Source organism: Centruroides vittatus, unplaced genomic scaffold (genome assembly GCF_030686945.1).
Source record: "Centruroides vittatus isolate TY-2023 unplaced genomic scaffold, ASM3068694v2 scaffold_3293, whole genome shotgun sequence".
Taxonomy (NCBI): Eukaryota; Metazoa; Arthropoda; class Arachnida; order Scorpiones; family Buthidae; genus Centruroides; species Centruroides vittatus.
In genome coordinates, this window is record NW_027122702.1 from 516,037 (window position 1) to 542,752 (window position 26,716).

Genomic DNA, 26,716 nt, shown 5'->3' on the forward strand with positions numbered 1-26,716 from the left:
TGTAATTATTTATGATTTATATTTTGCTTTCAGGAATAAAAGGTGTATTTTATACAACATTTTCCAAGTAATTTTGCTTCCATCATCAGTGTGTACTCTAGTGAACATGTATCATGATGTATACTCTGAAATGGATGCAGAATATTTTAAAATATTAGATTAAAAAAGTTTGTTCTTGAGAATTATGTTTTTTATATGTAACATAAGAAACTGAAGTAATAGATTTGTAATTACAATGTCAAAAGTAATATGTATTTGTTTTTATTGTATTGATAAACATCAATTTTCTATCATTAAATAGTATGCTTTGATGAAAACATTGTTTGTTCTATTAGATATCCCGTTTATTTAAAAGGTAATTAATGTTTATATAAACTTGAAAATTAACTTTTATAAATGTTTAATTTTAGTTGTCATATAACTATTATTGCAATTTCTCTGTGAATTTAAAGCTAATTACATTAACTTATATTTCATTAACTATTTGTAAATAATTGCAATACTGTATTATTTAATACAGTTTGGCAATTATTTACAACTGATTACATAATTCCCATTAAGCTTGGAATGTTTCAATTGATTTGTAAATAAGAATTCATGCCCTAGAAACATATTCCTTAGGGTATAAATATACCTGTTTTATTAAGTGTACCATTTATATATATAAGGAAAAAGTAAATTTTAACATATAACAAAAGTAAACAAATTAGTATTATTAGCTTGGAAACAAAGTAAGAGATAAAGAGTTCTTTTACTACAAAACACCACTTAAATTGCTTAATTGGAATGAAAAAAATTTCAAATGAAATTTAAACAAAGATTTTTAAAATGGCTTTGAATCTGTAATCTTAAGAAGGGTATTATTTTGATAGCTCTAACATTGAATTTAGATTAAGATATATTTTTATAATAGGAAAACTGTTAAAATTTTAAAGCCTGAAGATATACTGAATTATCAGGTTATGATTAGACTAAGTTATACATAATTAATAATTAAATACTAAGTAATCTTTTAATGTCTTTAATAAAATATTGAGTTTATTGAGGAGTTGTTTATAAATTGTACGTGCAGTTAAAATGTTTTTAGACACAAACTATTTTTACATAAGATATCAAAATTTATATTAATGTGAAAGCATTAACTTTAAATCAAATTCCTTTCTATAAATTAACATTCTAATATTGGAATATTTTACAGTTTATATGTATCCAGTTTCAGTAGAAAGACAAATTCCTTTTAGTAATGAAGTATAAAAATAAGCTTATTTTAAAAATAATTGCAAATTTCAAAGGCATTTGTTTATAGGGTGTTTCAAAAGGTAAGGTCAACAGGATAGGAAGTGGTACAGGATATTACATAGAGCAAAGAAGTATAATAATGTTTTTCTGAATTTTGTACTATTTCAGATTTTACAGAAATAGTTTCTTTCTTAGATTTGACATCAATGAATTTTTTTCGTTGAGTTGTTTGAAGGAAGAAGTGTGCAGTTCTGAGATAGAAAACAAGGAATATTGTCAACATTCAATATTCAGTTTATCTGTAGGTTGAGATGTGCTTGTGTGAGAGATGAGATCATTTTGTACATCCGTTTCATTAATTAATTATCAAATATTGTCAGGCAGCTTGTTTTGGTTGGTTGGTGGTTAGTTAGTTTTATTTTTTTTTTTGCATAAAGACTGTTCTAATCATGCTATGCTAATGTTGATGCCATACACCAAAGTTAAAGCTTGTTTTGATAGAGTACTTTGTCTTGTTAACACGAACAAATTATTAACATCTTAAACCCAATAGTTATAATCCAGCAATTGTTTGACTTCAATATATATCAGGCTATATTACTACTACTATTATTAATTAAATGTTAAGTAATTTGGCACTAGAGGCAGGCATTAGGTGCCACCTCTTGCCAAATTTGAATGATATAATCTGGTAATTGTTTGGCTTATTAACATGAAAAAAGTATACACTTACTGCTCAATTGTTACTAATTAAAATGATTGTATTACTTTTAAAGCAATCTTTTTAGTAAACCATGGCGAATACAAGAAACTTTCTATACATTATTTACTCTGCGCAAACTCTTCTATTTCCTGTCCATTTCGTCTTACCTTTTGAAACAACCTGTAGGTAATAGTTAGATATATGACATCGTTTAATAATTGAATGATGCTTCTATGTATATAAAACTGTAATAATCAAACCTTATATCTTTTGTTGTGATTTTTGACTAATCTCTTTAAATCGAATAATTTTGTAAATTATTATTGTTATTATTATTATTTTTTGATAATTTTAAATTTATCATGCTCATCATATTGTTGATATTTTTATTATATAATGCAGATTTTTATCATTATGTAAATAATAATTAAAAAAAAGATCTCAAAGGTCTTTTCAAATGATCATCAAATCATATTTTAGTTGATTCATTTTATCTTCAGTTTAGATAAATTTGCAAAAAATATTTAAATATTTATTAATATTAAAATATAAAAGTACACAAAGCAGTAACGAATAAGAAGTGTGATTCAAATGGAAAATGATAAAAAATTTTTATCGTTTTAAAATATTTTAGCCGAATTAATTTTATTACAATGGAGTAATTCATTATTTAATTTGAATAATGTTATCAATAATTTAATTTTTAATATTTTTATCTTTGTGAAATTAAAAGAAAAAAAGATATTTTAAATTTATTTATCATATGGTTTCAATGAAATTGTTTAAAGCGGATTAAGGTTGCTAGAATTATGCTTACAGCTTATAAGGAAAGGTCAGACATTTTAATTTCACCAGTGAAAATGTCAATGTCCTAGTTTTTAAACAACATTTCTTTTCTTATTTTTAGAAAGTTATTTCTACATCCAAGGATTTTGATAAATTTTAATAATAGTACTTTTATGTAAATTTTTATTTATTAGAATTTATTATAATGTTAAATTTTTTTATTCTTTTTATTTTCCTTTCATAATTCTGTTAAATTTTGATATATTAAATGATATCCTTAGAAAGGTGTAGTGAGAGAGGGACAAATGCTTATGGAGATCAAATAAGAAAGGGTATTATGAACTCTCCCACAGACAGTAAATAATTAGAAAAAATTGTTAATGAAAACTTGAATTTTATGCTAAAATATTTGTATTTTATTCATCAGTTTTTGCTGTCAAAATGTGCATCCATTATACATATACAGAGTTTACTAAAAAGAATGCTACTATTTAAAATTATTGTAATTATGTTAATTATTATCTGAGAACATTGTAGTGTACTATATTAAAACTTTGGAAAACTGTCAACATTGCCATATGACATGAGGTAAACTCATTGAAAAATTGTAATGTTCAACCAATACTTAAATTCTTCCTACACTTGCTATAGCATATCCATTGTCATTCCTCCCACAGTAACCACAATTTTACAGTTCGTGCAGATTACTTACGATACACAATGATGAGTGAATCTGACTGCAAACAGCAGAAAATAAAACATCATCTCTGTTACAGATTCTCCATTTTCATTTACAGCTCTTCTTAGGATAGTAGACAAGACATTTGAATGCAGATGAAAGATAAAACTCAGACAGTTACTCTATTGATTGATGTACAATGGATACTTCTTGGATAATAATTAACATAATTACAGTAATTTAAAATGTTAGCATTCATTTTGGAAGACCTGTATGTATCCTTCAGGCATTGCCAATCCATGACATGAATTTAGTGATTCCTTAAAGTAAGAGATTATTCTATTTTGTTTATCTTTAAATTTGATGGAATTAAATGCACTATGTTCCTGCATATTAGGAGTGTTACATTCCTAAAAAGGAATAAATAGTTTTTATAATTTAATTAACATTGTTGAAGTTAATAAAATATTTCCAAAAGAAAGTTGAAGTACCAGAGTTAGTCTTCATCTTTTTATAAAGAGAAACCTGCTTTGTTAAGGTCATAAAGAAATAAAAAACATATTTTCAGAATGATAACATGTTTTAATACTATAAAAAAAGACAATAGTTTTCTTTCCTTGTGATTGAATTGACTTGTATTGTATTTTATTTTATTAAGGTTAATTAAGCTGAAAAAACTTTGTGTTTATAGCAAGATTGATGTTTTTCTATACATTAACTGTATGAAATAATTATTATTTTAACTGTAAAGTAACAATAATTAATGATACTTTGAAGTTATATCTTACATTTTATTATACTATATTGTCTGTTTTGTACAAGACTTAATAGACAGATTATGCAATAGTGCTTTATTGCTGCATTACTCTGCAGGTAAGATTTGTTCTGGATAAGAAACTTCATTTCCGGTTTAACACAATACAATTGTTATTGTGGTTAATTCTGGAGAATGCCATGCTGATGAGGGCATCAACTAAAATGCATCCACAGAAGAATTGAGCAAATAAATAATAATCTTGTGTAGTAAAAATGATTTTGGCCACTTGTGTGTAAAGAAACTCAATATCAAGCAATTACTGTTTTTGTAATTGCATTCTAAAGTTAACTGTGCCTTAACTGTTATGGCCCTCTGAAACTATATCATTATGTAAATGAAGTAGATGATTACCAGAATTAATCAGTTTTCAAGTTACCAATTTAAATAGGAACATCTAATAACAATTAAAATAGGGATTGAATGAAAGAAATTAAATGAAGAGAATTAACAATGAGGTAGATGTATAAATTTTGTAAGTGGTTTTGGGAAAAATCACAATGTCAGAAGAACATGTCTGCAGTACACAATTTTTCATGTTTTCTAAGGTGACTTTAGACAAAGGAAAAGCTGCTTGATGAATTTGTAATTGCAATTTAATACTGACTTATAACTTGCCCCCATTGTATAACCTGCACCCTCTTTCAAATTACCTTTTAAATACACACAATCTATGGCTTGGCTGCATGAATATATATTAATGTCATTATTGTGACATTGATATATTAAAATAAGTTAATGCTTAAAATATATTAAACATATATTAAGTTTAAAACTTGTAAGTAATAATAATATATTTGTACCTATTATAATAATACTGTAAGAGGAAATGACGTAATAAAAAAATAACTATTTTTAGGGTTGATTGATTAACTGATACCAGAAATATAGTTTCTTTTGTTTCCTTAGCTTGAAACTTTTACTAGGAAAATTTTAGTGAAAATAATTATTGTATTAACTCTTTTGCTATCATTTGTCATTGTTAAGTTATTTATTTTTCAAAAGTTTAGTTAAAGTACTGAATGCTTAAGAATTTATCAGAATGCGAATTATTATTATTATTATCATCATCAATCTTTATTAGTATATGGGGTGGAAGCCCTGTTACTAAGGGGCTAACTAATTACAGTTATCAAGAGGAAAATATACTTTTTACAAACAGAAAATCAAAATTTACATCAATAATTATTTTCTTAGAAGTTCTTAGATATTGTCTATCATGTGCTAGTTTCTTCTTCTTTCACAGTTTTAATTACAAAGTTATACAAACTGTACAGCTCCTTCTTTGAGAGTTTATTCAGGTTTTCTCTGAAGTCTTGAGTTGAACTTTGCTGTATTATGTAAGATATTCCAAGTGACTTTTGTATTTGAGTAAACTTCTCAGTCTTTCAGTATGTGTAATATTGAAAAGTTGCTTAAGTCGCACCAATAACAATTTTTATTTGAAAAATTTATATATTTATTTCCTATGAATAATGAGCTTTTATTTAAATGTATTTGAATTATTAGTCTTTTAACATTTATTCCCAATGTGTAGTTTATATATGGTTGTAGTGAATGAATTTTTAATATTTTTGGATAGCCTACTATGAGTGATACTTTGATATAAGCTATTTTGATCTTTGTTTATACTTTGTGATATTGCAGATTCTAGTAGTGGTATAAGTATAAGTATATCCATATTTCCAATCATGAGAATGTGAATTATAAAATGACAGCCATTACAATTGTTATTTTTACTTTTTGTTAATAATTGATAAAAATGTAGCTTAGTAATGAATTTCTTGTCTGATACTTATATCTTCAATCATTAATTTTGCTTCCATGACTTATTAATTATAATTTATCTTTTGTTAGAATAAAACTGACTAAACTTTTTATTTTTGTAATTTTTTTGATGAATGAAATACTATAGTTTAATAAATGAATAGGTTAATTTTTTAAATATTATTTTTAAAACTGTTTTCAATCTTCTTTACATATCCCATGTTTGATATAGGATATCTGCACACCTATTTCGTTTACAAGGGATAATCAGTTTAGACAGTAATTCTATGGCTAGAAGTTTTTCCCAATACCAACTCTGTCTTTTGACCAGATTTAGGATTGGTCAGAGATATCATTCTTTGGTTGGGGTTTACAACATCACTTGATCTTTCTTGTGATCTGCTTAACTTGTGCTTAACTTTGTGGTTTCAAAAAATTTTCAGATTTTCAAATATAAAATGGAAGTTGTAGCATGCATACAAAATAACCATTCAATATGCAACATAAATTTCATATTAACTAACAGTTTTAAATAAATTGAAGTATGTAAATGAATTTCTTACCAATATATAGAATCAAATTATTTATTTTTATTTCAAAGCAGCATATTAAGAATTACACTTAGCATGATTATAGCAATAAAATGTTATGGTGTTGATGGAATTTATTCTTCTTAGTTAATATTGGTGCCTAGTGCTATGCTGGACCAAGATCATGACATAACTACATAAAAAGTTTATTTGTTTATCTGCTGTTTGTGTATCTGTGTTTAAGAATTTCTTGACTATATGATGTATTTAGTATGGCTGTTTTGTGTAATGTAATGTATGTAATGATGTGAAGCCTCAATGTTTCTAGTTTCATTTAATATATACGATATAATGTTAACGCAGTTAATTATGTGCACAATAAATACCTTATTCATTTTCATAGACACTTTATTTCATGGAAAAGTTTCAAATATGTATTTTGTATGTTGTGGATGCTTGGAAAAGCTATGTTCATGATGTGTGATTAGATATCACATTCATTAACAGAACTAAGTCTGTTGTGATGGATTGTTTTGTCTGTGATTATAACTTGGTTATAATATATTATGTATATGTTATTTTCTATGACCATCTGAGGTGTATATTTGTAGTGTGATTCCTGCATATTGGTTTGGTTTATCTGCATATATCAACACACGTGTGGTTAATCTGCCAAAGAGGGATGCTTACTGGGAGGACTTTCCAAGGAAACTGGTCCCTAATTAACTGTTATAAATGTGATGAAAACCTAGAAAACTCCAAATGATCAGCCCATCCATGAGTCACAAATCTATGACAAACTAGTAGTGTTCAACGGTTTTATCTACTTGGCCACTAGTGAGTGATTCTTATATATGTAAAAGATAATGACTAGTCAATTCTCGAAGAAGTTAACTGTCAGACAGTTCTGGCAGTTTATTCATGATTTTCTTCAGATGATTCTTCTCTCCAAAAGTTCTTCTCCAGACCATTTTCTTTCATATATTTTTCTCTGAACAATTTTTCCAAAATATTATTTTCTTCAATAATCTTAATCTTTTATTCTTAAAGACAAGATTAATAAAGACAAAACTGATAGGTTTTTATCCGGACAAAACTTTAAGTTTTGTCCGGATAAAAACTCCACTTTCCGGATAAAAATTCGAATTATCAATTTTTATCCGGAAAGTGAATATTCTTCGATATAACGGTTGAAAAAAGAGAGTATAGCTTGAAGGATCTAGTGAGGGGCCGAAAACGTTTGTGTACGAATTTTGACAGCACCGGTTACAAGGTTTGCAAGAGGATTAAGTAAAAAACCTATAGTTTTGTAATAACCTGTAGTTTGGTATTTTCTGTTTATATAACTGAATTATATTCCCTTTCAGAAGTATAGAGATTACACTAAAAATAGCAATTGAACAAAATATTTTTGGAAGATTTGTCGATCAAGATTTACCTGTTGGCACCACTTAGAGAAAAATGCATTCAGTTGTGTTAGTACGAGTTTAATCTGCTGTTATATTTTTATCAGTCTTTGTTTTATTTGTGCATGTTCTGTGAAGAACATGCACAAATAAAATGCTGATTAGACTGCTAAATATGTGTAAGCGTTACTTTCAGTGATTTCTACATTTCCAAATGTAAAGTCTTCCTTTAGGATTTCTGTTTTAATGTGAAGTGTTTTGCATTTGTCTAGGTCAAACTTTGAATGTCAGTGGATTAAGTGTCTGTTAATATTACAGATTTTTTTGGGATGGATCTGTCTTTTATCAGTATGTGTAGAAAGAATAATATAAAGTATGATGTGAAAATCAATTTTTGAGAAGCAGAATATCTTATCTTTTATCTTGAAAGCCTGCATTAAATTGTTAAGTGATTAATATTTAAACAGAAAATTAATAACTTTCTGTTCAAATTCAAGATCATTAATTAAGATAACTTAACATCTGTCTTAAATACATGATTCTGTTTTAAAAAATTGAGAAAACTTATGTTAATGATTTTTTTGGTAAAGCTATTTATTAATTATTTGCTAATAAAAAGCATATTTATATGCATAAAGATTAGAAGTTTCCTTATCAAATCTCATATAATAATAACTTATTAGAGAATGTACTATATTAATTACTATCAAAAATTATATTAATCCTTTCTTTAGAACAAAATTACATTAAATACTAGTTATAAAGTATAGGTTAAATTAATTTATTTAAATTAAAAAATTATAAAAATATTTGATGTATTAATAATGTCAACCTTGTATAATTATAATAAGTTAGAAAAGTTTTCAAAACAACATAATGTTAATATATAAATATGTATATAATAAAAAGTAAAATGGTACTAATAAAGAAATTTCTGCAAGATTTATCTTGGAAACTGTTATTTTTTCATGTGTTCGACCAGGCCCACAATGGAAGTTATCGGGTGATGAGAGACTGGGCCTGATATATCCAGGGTGAAGTGTCTGTGAAAAAATTCCTGGGGTTTTTTGACAACTTGAATTTGATCCTGGATCCTTCAGAGTAGTAAATTGATTTCTTAACTGCCTAAATTATCTGGAAAATTATTTAATATTATCAGTCGGTACCAATTATTGAAATAGGCTAATCCTGATACCAATAATCAATAGATTCCTAAATTTAACTTATTCTTTATTTATTACCTTACAGAAGATAGAATCAGTTTCTTACTAACACCATACCTTTTACACACTTCCATTAATGAATATTTATCATCACAAGTGCCTTCAGTACTTTCAGCCTTGTTCACTCTTTTTTTCTTTGTTTATAAATATATATATTTTAAATTTTATTTGCTAAACAGCTAATAAACAGTTATATCAGCAATATTTAATTGTTTATTACAATAAAATAACATTTTAACAAATTCATTAAGGTATTGTTCTTTGTCAAATTCTTGATGTTAAAATTTCTAGTGCCAAAGATGCCTCGGAGCACTCTACACTGCCTCATTCAATATACTGAGGATGCTAGCATGTCCTCAGTTTATTTATATTATCATTTGGGGAAATTTTATCCTTTTTTTTTTATAAACATTTATCGTACACTTCAAATAATATATTTCATCCATTGATTTTGTATTAGTATTCTGTGTATTAATTTTTTATTGGTACAAACTGAGCATCATGTTCTATTTATTTGGGGAAAAACATGACAGAAAAATTCCTTTGCATACACATACTTAAATGAAAAAATATATATATATATTTATAGCATATCGTAGGGAAATTGGTTTTTATATCAGTAGTGATGTGTTAAGGCATTGATTCCTGTTTACAGACTTATATGCTGTTTAACATTTATATTTATCAGTTTTTTTATGAGTATTATTGTTTGATATAAATACAAATACTACATTATTCTAGCAAAAAGTATTTAATTATTAAATTAAATTCATTTTATTTTAAATTCTAGCAATTATTTTCATATTAATAGAAACCTTATTTTAAGGTTTTCACTATTTTCCTCTTTATTTGACTTTTAGTAGTAAAATTTTCAAATGGTTTTCATTTACGTTTTTAAATTAAAGATATCCTATTCAATAATTATCTAATAAAATCTACTTTTCTATATAAAATGTCTTAAATCTGATACCTAGTATGTAGTATTTTGTAGATAATTTTGTTTTCCTTGTAAATTTATTCACTTTATATTGTTTTTCAGATTCTATATTGGAAATCTGTTGAACTTATATATGGTTATTATTAACATAAATAATTGATTGCTGATTTTTTTTCTGTCCTGCCAAGTTACTTGATAAAGTATTACAAAATGTAAGTTTAATCCTTTGCAAAATATCTTATGCAAGAAAATATCTAAAATTTCAGAGGCTATTTTTTAATACGTTTAATTATTTAATAGAATTTTATTTAAGAATTTTCTATTGTAAAGGGAAAGGATTGCCTTAAAACTATAAACTTTAGTATTATTTTATATTTATTATTTCATTTATAATCAGAAGTGAAATATTTCATGTAATAAGTTATTTAATCATGTAATGTTTTGAAGAAGTAGGTTTGCATGGAAAAAAAGTAATTTGATCTATATTTAATCTAGTAATTGATTCTTTTAATTAAAGTAAGAGGGGGAGAAAATGAAATTTTGATTGAACTGTCCTGTTAAGAAAGTCCAAAATAAATTTATAATACATATACTTTTGATATATAAAAGAAAACTTTTGTCTTAAAAATATTACATATTTATATTTATTACTTTTTGTGATTATAAATGAAGTTTTGATCATCAACTAATTATTTAAATTAAGATGACAACAGCATAATTTTTTTAAGACAAAATTGTTCATTTGAAAATTTAAACAAGAATATGACAATTTTTGTCTTTTAACACATACAGTTTAAAACACTACAGTGTATAAAGCATTGTTTTATGTGTTTATTCAACTAATAATACATATATATATTTTATATTATTGTCTTCATAATAACTGTAATTTTTTTAAAAATACAATACTTGTGTGTGCTGTTATCAGATCTATTACTTGTGATGCTTTTCAAGTTTATATAACAAATGTAGTTGTAAACTATCGTGTTTTCCTATTTTGATTTGTTTATAACTAATGTATGGAATTCTTTTTACAATACAAATTCTTCTTGATAGAATTATTCAAAGAATTCTTTTTAATGAAATTTACAAAGTTTTTGTGTTTTTATTTACTGAGTAATTTGCTTTAAAAATTTTTTTCAGTTTATATTGTTGCGTAAATGATTTTCTTTGAATTTAATAGTTTATATATGTATGTGTGTTTCAGATAAAAAATTGAAATTCATTTTTTGTTAAGAATTGTGATCTGCATCATTTGAAATTTCATATTTATTTTTCCAACTTGTTTTTATGTCTTGAATTTCTGTAAGAGGCCTGAGGCCATGACATTCTCTGGATAATTTACTTCATTTTAATCTATCGTTTTCTTCTTTTTAATAAGAATTTTATTTATTTTTTAAAGAATATCTTTATACTATTTACTCTAAGTACAAATTATATTAAATTAGAAATGTTTCTATGGATAAGTTTTAAATGTTTCAGTTTAAATTGTTGAATCTGGATAATTATGTTTCATTCTGATTTTATTTGGAAATGTGAAACTGAATAAATATAAAATATTGATGATAAATTAACCCTTCTCCAAAAGTGCATTGAATATAATTTATATAACTGGTTATAATTAATTGAAAACATTACTTGATTATACAGCTGACCCTTGATAATCCGACGCTTTTGTAATCCGACATGCTCAGTAGTCCGACGCACCTCTCATCAAGGTCACTGTACTCCCCATCCCGTTACATGTGTTTGCACAGAAGGATGCCGCGACATGAATCTCCCCACCCAATTCTTACATGATGACACACATTTCTTGTGTTTTCTCGTGAACAGTTTTGTACATACTGTATGTACATTTATTGGCTTCCATATTTCTTTTAATAAACATGTTTTAGTTAACCGAAATGGGTGTTTCATATCCATATTAACCTAGGCAGCATTTTACTCATAAAATGTAGGAATATTGTAGGCTACTGCTAGCAAAACAATGGCAAATATGTAATCACTTTTGGTAATCCGACACCCCTTTGGTCCCATACCTGTCGGATTATCAAGGGTCAGCTGTAATGCTATACAGATTTAACTATATACTACGAATAGGCCTACATCAAATTTATTTTGCTTAGATTTTGTATATTTATCATCTCAGATTTAATATAATAAAATATAATAATGTTAATTATATACAACTATTTTTTGTTGTTATTTTTTAATAATAATAATTTTTTTTACAGATTATTTTAAGATATATTTAAAGCAACATGGCAGAAGCTCACTCAGCAGTTGCTTTTAGTTTTTCTATTACGCACGAAGGTGTTCATGTTAATTATGATTTTGAAGTTTTGGATCTTGTTTGGCAAAGTGGTTTGCGATCATGGAAGAAAAGATATGCAAGATTTAGAGTAAATATGACCTTTTCTAACTCTTAATTTTAATTATGAATATTATTGTTTGAGTTAAGACAGGACATGAAAAATTATATACAGGCTTACCATTTGGGAAGATATTTTTTTACATTTTAAAATTGAAATAATAGAAAATAAAATTAATATGTTTCAATATAAATTATTAAGATAAATGTTGAAAAAAGAAAAATAAAACAGTACAAACAAACTGTAGTTTATTTTTTGTAGAACTAGGCAAATTCTTGATAACTAAAAAAAGTATAGTTAATTACTGTTGGTATATTATAAATATCATTGATTATGAATTTCTCAAAATCAATTATTCAGTCAGTAATTTATTATTCCAATAATAAACTACTGATTAAATAACTTTTGCATGCTTTACTTGAATTTATTGTTAGCCATTTTTAACAGAGAGGGATTGCTTGAAAGTATTTATAAAATTAACTTCTATTCTTATAACATTTACTAAATTAGTTTTCCCAAATGGTATAATTCAATGAATTTAATTATTTTAGTTCAGTTAGCAACTATTATTAACATATATATATATATATATATACACATGCATGTATGCATACAAGAAAAAATAAGCACTTCTATCCTTTTTTATTTTTATTAAAAATGTTTGTCTCGGGTAAACATGTATTGATTTTATATATAACAAGAGAAGTGACATTATAAATTTCTTGACACCTTTCTTTGGATTTATCATGTTTTATAAATCTTCTATAGCTCTATCCTTTTCTCTGATGATAATATTTCTCTGATAATATTCTCCTAATTAGATGACACAGTTTCACAAACATTGCATTTGTATTCTGTATTTCTATATTGCTGTTGTACTTCTAAGCAGCTGTTAGTTAATCTCAAACCATACTTTTCTTCCCAATTCCTTTAATTTATAAATTATTTAAGCTTATCAGAAATCTCTCGAAGGTCAACAATAAGTTCTTATCTGTTTTTACATAGAATTTTGATATGAAGATTTTATTTACAATATTGTTGATTAGAAGGAATTGCACATTAACTTCATATAGAAGTGATTGTTTATATCTCATGAACTCAGTTACTTGAACAGAAGTATAATTTTTTCTTAAGAAAAGACTCACCAGAGTTGACAAAATTAACCTTTAAATTAAAGTTTTATATCTAATTATTGGGATATGACAGAAATCTTAACAAGAATAGACTAATCAGTAATTTTATTATCTAGTAAGAAACTGCATATTTGCCTTTCACCAGATAAATTCTCTCTCTTACAATTAAAATACACATTGAAATTTTTAATACTTGCCATTCTAATGTAATCCAATGATGTTTTGTTTTATTTTGCTTTGTTAATGCTCAGTAATGGTTTTTAATGTCCTGTTCTATATCTGTTTATTTTGAATTATGCTTGACTTTTCCCCCTTTTAGCTGAAAAAGACTTTTAAAAAATTGCTCAAATTTTAAAACTTACTTATTTTTGTTTATTCATGAATATATATATTCAATGGTCATTGAAATTTTGCATGGAGTTTGCATCTCTTGTCTGTTTTGTGTAATTTTTCATTTTTTATATGGAATTTGTTATTGTGCTACAAATAAGAGTTTAACTTTAAGAAACTGTCATTTTTAAAAATGTTTAGCTGTAAACATAAATGTATCTCAACCATATATATGTATACGAGTATCCCTTGTACAACACAGTTTGAAAATTGGGGATATCCCCCCCATACAACAACTAGTTTCTCTCTAACACAGTTTTGGAAATGTTCCATACAAAATTTCACAATTTTTAAATGTTAACTTTGTTATTCAATAAATTTTTTTTATTCAAGTAAGCATGGATGTTGTATCAAATTTGCCCATGTATTTTAGAATGTTGAAATTTTCAAATTATTTTGTGCTTTTTGTCAGGTTTACTTTAACAAAAACCAATAAGACAAGGAAGAAAAACTTCCACTAACTTTCCTGGGTGTCGTTGTTGTTGCTTTCAGACTTTCAGCCCTTAAGATTGTCATTGTTGTTTTTGTTCATGATGTTACTTTGTAAAAAGAAAATGCCCTCATTTAACTAAAATTAATATTAATGTGTAATACAGTACTTTTAATTGTGATTGTTAAGGCTAAGACACGAATTTTAACTTAGTCAAAGTATTAATAATTACAATTTCTAGCATTAGAAGATTTTTCGTAGATTAAGAGAAAAAAGAATTGATTGATCCTTAGTGTAAATTGAAGAATACAATATTACATTATTTTATGACATATAATTATAATTATATGTCATAAAATATTATATATATAAGATGCATCCCCATTTCAGCATAGAGTATTTAGAAAAAGTATTTAGTGTAATTAAGTTATGGCATCTTGTGCTTTTGGCACTTGGTCCTAGATTTTTTTACTGTATTCTGGTTTTAAAAAGAAGTAAAATTAGAATGCATATCAGGAAAAAGAGAAGTTTAAAAGAATCATTTACAATTAAAATATTTTATGTGAATACATGTAAAAGCTGCTTAATTACAGCAAATAACAGTAATACTGATAACATTTTTTTTTTCAAAAGTTGAGCTAGATAGAAGTTACCTATAATATACTGAAGGCTGTTCACCTAAATATAGGGAAATTCACTAGCCTATGAGAGATCTCAACTTCATATGTATAATTGCAGGGCAACTTTTTCAGCTCTTATTTTTTTTAGACAAAAGTCATGTCTTATATGCCATTAAAAACACTACTATATAAAATTCAGTTAATATGCAATATGATTATATGAAGCTTTAGTTTTAAAGTAAATTATTAAAATTAATTCTTAAATTAATTTCAGAATAATATCAAGAATGGAGTTTATCCAGCATCATTAAAAAGTTTGCAAATGATTACTGTTGTAATAATAGCATCTTATTTCCTGGATATCGATTTGACTTATGGTGCTATAAAATTTGTTGAATCATTAATACCTGGGTAAGTATTTATACTAATTTTTGAAATAAGTTTTTGAAAGTTATTTTTATATAATTTTATTAATTAATTTTTTTACTTACAGATTGTTGCCTATTAATTTTTTCTATATTTCCAGCATGTCTAACAGCATGTGTGTATTTATGCCAGTTTATATACATATATATATCTTTTTTTTTCCTTTCAAAATATTGAAAATATTAAAATTTCTTTTGATGGATACATGGAAAAATATCTAATTAACTGATATAAATTATTGCGTTATCATTGGCAAAATTAACATGATTTTGCCATGGTTTTCTTTTAAAATAGTAATAAATATTTTTTTGTAAAATAATGTTACATAATTTGTTGAATTTATATTGATGAAAAGTTAATCAAATATTTTTCTGTATATTTGACATAGACAAAAAATTTTTATTCATCATTAAAATATTCTATTATTCTCTTATAACTTGTTATAAATATTGCTGTTATGCCTAATTATAACAATGAAGATATATTTGTTTGCTATGATAGATGCAATATAGATAAATGAAACTTGCCTTTTTTGTTCACTGAATTAGATTTTGTTGGATTAAGTGTTACCCACTAGACCTGTGGTTCTCAATGTTTTTGAAGTCAGGGAACACCAAACTTTGACATTTTTCTGAGGAACACTTACATCAGCTTTAAAGCAGGGGTGGCAAACCTTTTTGAAATCAAGAGCTCACTTGGTCTAATATATGACATCACTGGCATTTGCTGATTACATTCCCATACAAAAATGATTTTACATTGTATTAATTTTTCTTTTGCAACAGTTTTTAATTGTATATTTGATTTTGTTGCGGAACACTTGAAGTGACTTTCCAGAGCACCCATGTTCCATGGACCACGGATTGAGAACCATGGCCCTAGACTACACCCTGTGGGCACTAAGTGGACCATTTTTTCAAGCCCATTGTGGATTTGACCAGGTTTACAATGGTGAGGAACAGGGCCTGACATATCTGGAACAAACCACCCCTGAAAAATTCTTGGGATTTTTTGACTTGCCCAGATTTGATGGGTTTCTCAGAGCAACAGGCTAATGCCTTACCACTTCAACCATTCAGATAGCAGATTTAGTATTGTATATTGATTAAATTCAGATAAATTCTGAAATTTTTGTTTGCTGATGGCATTATAAATTCAATATGTATATGTTAGTAGCCATTTTGAGTAGAGGTAACTAGGCTAAAGTCTGGAAAAAATGAGTACTTTCAGACTTGCAGGGATGTGGAATATTTATTTTCTTGAAATAAGTATTTATTTCATTAGAAATCCTATTTGAATTCAATATTGTTTGACTTTTCATAATATTTTTGAACAGTCTTCTTCAGCATTAAATTTTCTAATAATTGTTCTTATATAAAGTTTATTAATGAAATTTTCATCTTAGAATAGCAGTTGAAATAATATAGTCATGAAACTATTAGCTGAAAGAACAAAAATATATCTATTCTATTTCAGAATTTTTCTCAGGAAGAAAGGATAAAGTCAAAAAAGCGTAGAATATGAGATTTGTCTGAAAAATGTTTGGTAGTGAATGCATGAACCAAACTCAAATGTACAAGTGGGACAAATATTTTGAATAGAGAGAAATATTGATCAATAAAGAGTCATTTCTCTTCCCTCCATTAATTTGATAATTTTGGTCTCACTAACCTTCATTTTCATTACCTCCAGACAGCACTCTTTATGAGAGTAATGAGACCAAAAAGATCAGATTAATGGGAGGAGAAATAGATGCATGACAACATTACTAGTAGATATTGGTTTGTACATATCATTAAAATAATTGAGACATTTGTCACACAATTTTCCAGATGTGCTGATCATCTGTTGATATTGTTAGTTGTATTAACCCTGTAACATGGTGCGGCTTGGCCAAAATGACCCTTAACCAATCAACCATTGGTAGTTTTCCAACAAATGTTGGTCAAAGCTGACCTTAGAAGGGACAGGCTAATTGAAATATATTTGAGTTTGCTCACATATTTGCTTGCACTAACATCTCAAATGACTTTGTATTAAATTAATGAAAACCTTTACAAACTTTACATATGCACACACTGCTCTTGGAAATTGGAAATTTTAGCTATCATATACATCTTCACTCTAGCCTATGCAGACTAAACAAAACAGCAGGATGTTAGTTAATTCAGAGAGGTCAGTGGTACATTGGACATTCCATGCTTTTGTGCTAGCACATTATTTTAATAGAATATATGGATATGAATAAAGAATTATAAAGATTACTTTATGAAAAAATCCAGCAATGAGTTGCTTAAATTTCTCAGCAACAACTGTTATAAAATGGCAAAAAACATAATTTTGAGGGTGGGGATGGGTTTTATAAAAAATTGTAAATGCTAATAATGAGTAAAATCATCATTAAGTTTGACCCTACTGGAGATACACATAAACTCCTTTATCTCCCTACCCCCTTAACCTTTAATAACCAAAATTTAATAGCATCAATCCCCCTAATAAACAAACCTCCCTGCAAAATTTTAAGTTTTTGACAAAAATCACAGTTGTTGTTAAACTTCAAAGAGGGTGAACAAAATTGTGCCCCCCCCCACACACACGTACACTAACATCCATACATACAGAAATTACCCCTGAATTTTTTAGCATTTCTTGGTGTTTCAAGGTGTCCTAAGTCCAAAAATGTAAAAATCTGGGGGGTCATTTTTTTGGCCAATCGCCATACTTTCCCACAGTCATATGTAACAGCCAGGAAACTAAAAATTAATTACCATATTTTCAAACATATAACTTACAATGGTATATAATTCAGAAAATTGCTAGAACAAAAATAAAATCTTCAAGTAAACCATCCTACCAATATACCCATACCTATACCATTGCTTCATAAGTAAAAATTCATGATTGAAATATGAAATTATCATATAACCCATTCCACTGTGTAACTCAATTGCCTTTCAAATTGTCCTTTAAATACAGATAACCTGAAGGTTATGCATATTTAAAAAAAGTCATTCTAAAGAATCACAAATGATGGATGCTTTTTAAAGTAAAAATGATAAACAGATGAAGAAAATATTTTAATTACTGAAAATCTTGCACTAAAAGTTATAAGAGTAATTTGTAAGTTTTTTTTTATATATAGAAGTACTTTTTGGAGATTTATAAATGTCTAAATTATGTAAAACAGTTTTATAATTAATTATTATTAATGTATATATTCCATTATCAAATCAAATATTTATTAATGCATTAGGGAGTTTTTCCCTGTTACAGGGGTTTATGTAACTTAACTTGAATTCTATTGTTAAATTAATAAATACATGTAATTTTTTAATGTCTTTTTAACATTGTATACTTCATTTTTCTTTATTTTTCTAGAGAGAACCTTGCACCTAAAATGGCTTATCTCATCTCTTGCTTAATTACAAGTTTTATTATATGGATCTTTTTGATATTGTTATTTCGTTATACTCTGAAAACTCTTTTTATGTATAAAGGATGGATGTATGAGCCTCGTAAAGGACCTATATCATTAAAATCTAAATTATGGATAGTAAGTATTAAAAATTTTTTATATGTGATTTAATTGGAATTGAAAAAGAATTAAACATATATGTCAAAATGTATAGGCCTTAGTTAAAGCTTTGGAAGGACGAAATCCACTTTTGCATAGTTATCAAGCATCTCTTCCACATCTTCCATTGCCATCATTAGATGATACAATGAATCGGGTAAGTTCAATAGGTTAATAATATGTATAATTAAGGTAAAAGGATAATAATTTATATTTAAATGTATAATTCATGTGCAAATAAACGATGACTTTTTTTTCCAGTATTTAAAAAGTGTTAGACCTTTATTAGATGATAAAAAATATGAGAGAATGGAAAAATTAACAGAAGAATTTAAAAATGGAATTGGAAGAAAACTTCAAAGATACTTATGGTTGAAGTCATGGTGGTCTTCCAATTATGTAAGTTTCTAATAATTCATTAATTGAAAATCTAGAAATGAGATTATATCAGCATCAGATTAACAAATTAACTTAATGATAAAATAACAGTTTTAATATTTTTCTCAAATTATGTCTATCTGCGAATAATTTGGCATAAAGATAGTCTAATTATGGTATTTTATACAATTTGGCTGAAGTTTAAAAATTTCTTCAGAATCTTCTAGAAGAAATCTTAATAGTTAAAATATTTTTTACAGTCACCAGAACATTAAAAGTTTAAAACAAGACATTATTATATAAAAATAAATTTTCCTGTTATTAATCTACAATTGTAAAACTACATGGCTTCAAAAAAGGAAAAAATGCAGTTTTTAAGATTTATTAAATTTGTCCAGATTATATCTATAATAATTTCTTTTAATAAAAAGTTAAAATTTCCATGTAAGTTCTCTTCTAGTATGTTATTTTAATAAACTAGAAGAGAGCTTGCATTGAAATTTTAACTTTTTAATTTTGACTGTAATATCAAAAATTTTAAAATATAATTTAAATGATAACATTTTTCAATTATATATATATATATATATATATATATATATATTTTGTACTTTGTTTTCATTTTTAGATTAGTTTGTTAACATTGCCTTCAAATTGAGAGCATAAAGGATAATTGTGAGGGGCTTGGAAAGAGTTTTAATTACATTTCAAAATTCTTCCAAGCTATTTATCAATACCAGATTATCAAGAATACTTTCTCTCAGCATTTTTAAGATTGCAAAATATATTAAGATTTAAATTTGATGATTTGATACTGAGGGGTTTAGCCTGATCTCCTTTGGAGGCTTATTCCTGGCATTTTGTGAATTTCTCCTCTATGTTTCATTCTATAATAATTCTTTGCATAAACAATTAATATCAGTTTTAAAATTTTTACTTAGAAGAACTTTTTAAAATGCAAATACAGTGGAACTTGCTTAACGAGTGTTTTGCATAACGAGCAAAACAAATTGTAAAAAATTACCTCGCTCAATGAGTGGTGTTTCACATAACGAGTGACAAGGAGAAGGAATGTCCCAAATTGTGCACATGCTCCATCAGTCTATGTTTAGCACTTGTTCCACTAGCATCCTAGTGGAACAAGTGATCATGAGCTAGTGGAACAACTAGCTCATGATCACATATTTGTGATCTTCCAAACTTGTGTTCACACCTATTACTTATAAACATCAACAACCATAGCCCTTTATATAATAAACATGCCAAACGATATGCCAAATTCTTGGGCTATGTAAAGGCTATAATTAAATATTAGAAATTAATTAATTTGACTAAATATTTAATTATAGCCTTTACATAGCCCAAGAATTTGGCATATCGTTTGGAGTATTTATCAAAAATATTATCTGTGTGGGTTTTTTTTTTTTCTTCAAATCAAATTCACATTCCAGGTTGGTTCATTCTGCTCTAGAAGAAATGATGATGAATGTTTATCCTCATTAACAATGTGTGTTGTATAATTTTCTTTGAATAAACATTATACATAAAACCTTTGATAATTTTCCCGGCACAGAATGCGTTATCGTATTTTATATTAATTTCTATGGGAAAAATTGTTTCACTTAACGAGTGTTTTGCGTTACGAGTACAATTCTGGAACGAATTATGCTCGTAAAGTGAGGTTCCACTGTCTAAAAGTTATCCACGTAATTTTTAAGTTTCTAAAAGATTTGCAACTGTCAGTAAAAGAAGTAAATGTTGTCTGTATTAATTGTCAGAGCATTAAAATAAAGAAAGATTTATAAATTATGATCACACTACATGTTTTATTTTAAGTGATTTTAAAACAATAAAATCCTATAATGCAAAAGAACAATAAATAAATTTTATTACACTTGTAAAAATTAAAATTAATGCACTATACATGTAAACATGACATTTGGAAAACTCAGTGATATTTGTGTATTATTTACATTTCTATATAAATATCTTTGACTCAATTTTTTTAAAGAGTTTTTTATATGTTATGCATAAGTTATATAATTGTATGTTTGTACAGTACTTGTAAGTTTTCATTACAAACTTTGATTTTACACTTGATATAAATTGAAAAAAAAAAAAAATTGTTTAAGTTGGTAATTATGTGTTTAAAGATGAATCTCCTAGAATTTTAATATATTCTATGTTATTTGACTTTTCATTTATGCATGCTTTTTCCAAATAAAGCTTTTCAGACTTTGCAAAAAATTAGTATGTTTTTAGGTACAAAATTCCCTGAAGGCACATGCATTTATCTGAATTATCTCAGGTACCAGAATAACAAAGATATGTGTATACATGTATGAAAATTGCCTCTATTTTCAGCACTACTACTTTAACTATCAAGTTCTGTTATGATTAATGACTGCCAACTTGTACTAAGATACTTTTAGGCCAAATTCTGTATTTGATCATTTAATGATTAGCTTAATTATAGTTTAAATATGATCAATTAGTAGGTGTTTGGATATAGAAAATTGGGTTTTATTTTAATAATTTCTTTATCAAGCAGAGTTACAATTACAAGTTTCAAATATTTCAGGTTTCTGATTGGTGGGAAGAATATGTATATTTACGAGGACGCTCTCCTCTTATGGTCAATAGCAATTTTTATGGAATTGTAAGTTTTAAAATCTTAATAAAAATTACTTTTAAATGTTTATAGTAATGAAATATATACTTAATATCTCATGGTGCATGTTTAAATTTCTTTTGTATTTATGAGTTCTGTTGTCATTGAATAAGCTTACTTCAGAATTTGTAAGAAAAAAATTGTATTTTCTTGAAGTATTACTAATTTATTTTAAATACTTTTGTTCAAACCAAAGATAATCTCAATAGTTTTCTGAAATCCATGTTTTTAGAATGATTATTGAAAATTAAAATTTTTCTATTATTATTATTATTATTATTTTTGAAGGACACAAATTTTTAGCAGATAAATATGTATAATAAATTTCATTTTTGATCTGGTTTTAGATTCAATAGATGAAATGTCAATGTCAAATTTATTTATATATAATTTATGTATACAAAGACAAACAAACATATTGAAATATTATCTACTAATGATATAAAATCTAATTAATTAGAAGTCATTTCAATGAATTTACATTTAGAAATAACACATTATAATGCTTAGAAAGAGTATTACTATGTAAATATTTATTTTTTATTGTTAAATTTGAGAAGTATATTATTCAGAAACTAGTCTATATACCTATCAAAAATGATAGTTTATTCTATATGCTTTTCTAAACATTTAAATATCACATAAAAAATTTTTAAAAAACTGAAAATATTCATAGAAAGTTGAATACTGATAAAAAAATATTACTTTATTATTGCCATTTTATGACATTGAAAAAATAAAATTTTGATTAAATTTCAGAACAAAAACTGATCCTACCATTTTTGTATAAGATGAATCAATACATTATTCCTCTTAGAATATACAAATTTTTTCTACTTATGAGCTAGTAGTGTTTTTCTATTAAAGTTTATCTTAGTATTGCTTCATCATCATGATCTTCAAACAGTATTTTTCTATCTTTGATATTTAATAATAATCAATTTCAGTGAAAATATATAGATTAATTAGTTATTGAAAGGAAATTTTATTAAATTGATTGAATTACATAGTTTTTTAAAGTTAAATTAAATATAAACAATGTTAATGACACGATTAAGGTTCTGTGTTACCTTAAGTAATTTGTTAATTTTAAATGACTGTAAAATAGTAATATTTAAGCAGGTTTTCATTCATTAGTTATTAATAGGTAATTGAAAGTATTCAAATTAATAGTATTAATAATATTTTAAAAACTGTACGATTGATATAATATTTAGGATGCTCTATTTGTCCATCCAACAAATAATCAAGCTGCTCGTGCAGCAAACTTGATTCATGCCGCTTTCTTATTCAGGAGGAGCATATCGTCACAACAGCTACGTCCAGTATGTATGCTAATTTTTTACAAAAATATTGTAATTTTATTAAATATCATATATATAATATTGTAATTATTTATTATAATGATCATGCAATATCTATTTTTCAGATATTAGTACAACACATTGTGCCTCTCTGTTCTTGGCAGTATGAAAGAATCTTTAATACTGTTCGCCTACCTGGTATTGAAACAGGTAAGGGTTCTAATAAAATAAAAAAATTTTGGAATAATAAATTTGATTTGATTATATACATTTTTTAAAAAAAAATTGTTGTTTATTGTTATAACTATTAAATTTCTCAAATATAAGTTTTAGAAAATAATTGATGTTATTAATGTAAAAGAAATATTGTGTAAGTTGAAAATATTCTAATACTTTTACAAAATTTAAAAATTGACTAACAAAGATTAAAATGTCTTAATTTAAATTATCAATACAGTTACAATATATCCTTGCTTTATGTTGGGATTATATTCCTGAATTTCCTGCTATATATCAAATTAGCATAAATGGAAGACAAGTTATATTTTAATGGAATTATTTCAAATGTATAAAAACTGACTCTCTTTTAAAAATAATACAAAATATCTGTATGCATTAAACATAATGTCTACTTATTTATACATTACTGCAGAATATATTTTGAATAATTGATAGATACAAGTGCATTTCAATTTGTGATTCAGTTGTTTGAATGGAACTTCATTATAAATTGAGAAGAGTCTATATAAATTTTATATATATTCAAATGTTATTTATTTCTGTATATTTAATTCTATCCTTAGATATGTTTTTCAGAATTATTATTTTGTCCATAAACACATCATTCTGTTATCTCAATAAATACTTTTATTAAATATATCGCATAGTGTACAATATTTTTGGGCATTGATTCATTACTTATCAATTTGAAGGAAAGTTCAAATGAAGTTAAAATAGTTAAGAAAAATTTTATACATTCAGATAGAATAATTATTAAATGCATTCTTTATGTAAAATTAGTTTTTAATGAAAATTAAATATTCAAACTCATTATTGAAAAAGTATTCAGATGAATCTGGATTATAATCTTTAGAAATAATACTTTATACTAATTAATACAGAACTCCATAGGTTATTAAAATATTTTCAGTGTTACAACAGAGGATAATTATAGAAACAATTAGGCATAAATTTATCTTTATGTAACTGTATTTTTCTCATAATGTGGTCTAGAAGAGCAACATGTGGCTCACGAGCTGCAGTTTGGTTGCAGTGGCTATATTAACCTCTAATGAATAAGAGAGGAGCATAAGTTAATAAAATGTGATATTTAAAACATCTATCTATGACTTTTTAAATTATCCAAAATAGTTAAGCTCTAAATTTAATAATGATGATTAGTAATTTAATTCATTACTTATGATAAGATATGCAATGTCTTAAATTCTATTAAATAAATGCCTCAACCTTACATTGGCCTTGCAGATAAGTGAAATATCTGTTACAAACATTTTTGATCTACTTCTAAGACCTTCCTCACTTATCTACAAAGCCAATTTTAAGGTTGGGCACTTATTTTAACTTTTGCCTTGCTATTAGAAGATTAATTTAAATTCAATTATTAATAAATTTTATTTTACTTATATTTGAGAAATTTTAATAGAATTTTTTGAATTTATATATTGTGTTTTGTTTATTTTATAAATTATATGAAAAAGATCTTTATAGTTGAATAATCAAAATTTTTTTAAAAAACAGTTATTATGAAATGAAATATAATTCAAGCACAGTATTTAGGTAATATATGATAATCAAAAATGATACAGTGTTACATATACAATAAGCTTTCAATGTTTCATTTAATAATGAATCTCTTTATCTAGAGTTTTTCAATAAATAACTAAATGTTTTTGTAAAAAGGAGTTGGTGAAATTACAATTTAATAAAGCAAAAATTGCATTACAAATACTAGTCATATCTTCCTTGCTCATCATGTCCATAACTAAATTATTTACTTGTCACCATGTTGATGTAAAAACAGAAATTAAATATGAATACATGAAAATACCAATATACTAACATTGATATTATTCTAAAACTATAAGAAAATGTAATATTTTGCTTTCCTTTGGTGATTATACTTCATATTTCAAATTGTTATTGATGCTTTTAAATTGAGTTGCTTGAAATTAAAACAAAAAATATAGATTAAAATATTAGGTTAAAAGCACTTATTTTATCTTTTGTTCTAAAATTAGATGAATAATTTGCATTCTGCAAAATAGAACAAATAATTTACATTCAACATAGAAAATGGAAGTTTTTTGCTTTAATTTGATATATTATATTTAAAATATACTTGTAAGTGTTATAGATTCACATTTCATTTACCAGTTGATTAAGAAAAATGAAATTTAGAATGATATAATGAAAGTTTATCAATAACAAAACAACATAAACATACAATGTAAATGGTCTTGACTAAAGTATTTCATTGTTAATAGATACACCCACACATTAGCCTTCATTTTTTTCCTCTACAATTTTATTAACATAATAAAGAAAAGAAAAAAATACTATTACATAATTCAAACAGTTGAGAGTTTATTGTGTTTTGTTTTCTGAGAGAAATTTAAATAAATTACTGTTTTTAATATACTTAACATCTTTTTAACATATAAAAATAAAGTGTCTTTCAATTATAATTTCTTAACATTTGTATATTCCAATTATTAAATACTGTGCTTAAATGTTAAAAAAATAAAGAATGAAATTATTATGTCAATGGCATAGGAAATTATCGAGTAAATAATTTTGTTAAAAGGAAAAAAAAAAATAGAGAGAGGACAGTTTGTTTTACATTCAGTGGAAATCACTTTTGCATAATTTCTGATTTAAAATTGCCCTTGAAAGATTAATTGTAATAGATTATATACAAAAAAATCATTTCAAGGTTTGGGAAAAATGTTATCCTTCCTGTTACATAGTAAATGTTAATGAAAAACTAACTTGTTAATAAAGGACTTAATGAAATGTTTAAATATCATATATTTGCAACAGAGAAAGTAAGAATAATTGAGAAACAAATTATTATAATAATAAAATACAAAATAATTAATATATAATTTTTTTCACTTGCTTATTGGAGCTATAAAAAAATTTTTTTATAGTGTATAAGCACGTGTATTTCTTAATTTATTTAAAAGTATAAAGATGAGTCAAATTTTTAAAATCTAGTAGAATTATGAATATTAAAATATTGAATTGATTTGCAAGCTTTGTAATTTCATTAGAGAATAACAACAAGCACTAAAGATTTAATGTTGAGTATTGA

General features: G+C 25.6%; 1 protein-coding gene across 2 annotated transcripts in view; it reads left to right on the forward strand.

Annotated features, from left to right (window-relative positions):
* Positions 1-26,716, forward strand: part of whd (carnitine O-palmitoyltransferase whd) — a 38,588-nt gene that overhangs the window by 5,380 nt on the left and 6,492 nt on the right. Inside the window, exons 2-11 of one of the 2 annotated variants that reach the window (XM_067286237.1) lie at positions 10,187-10,296; positions 12,319-12,486; positions 15,304-15,440; positions 15,523-15,570; positions 18,834-19,008; positions 19,085-19,186; positions 19,291-19,428; positions 21,989-22,066; positions 23,296-23,403; positions 23,508-23,592. In XM_067286237.1, coding sequence (XP_067142338.1) covers positions 12,346-12,486; positions 15,304-15,440; positions 15,523-15,570; positions 18,834-19,008; positions 19,085-19,186; positions 19,291-19,428; positions 21,989-22,066; positions 23,296-23,403; positions 23,508-23,592 — 1,012 coding nt within the window. In that variant the 5' untranslated portion in view covers positions 10,187-10,296; positions 12,319-12,345. The remainder of the gene's footprint in view (positions 1-10,186; positions 10,297-12,318; positions 12,487-15,303; positions 15,441-15,522; positions 15,571-18,833; positions 19,009-19,084; positions 19,187-19,290; positions 19,429-21,988; positions 22,067-23,295; positions 23,404-23,507; positions 23,593-26,716) is intronic. The other variant, XM_067286238.1, reaches the window with a different exon arrangement.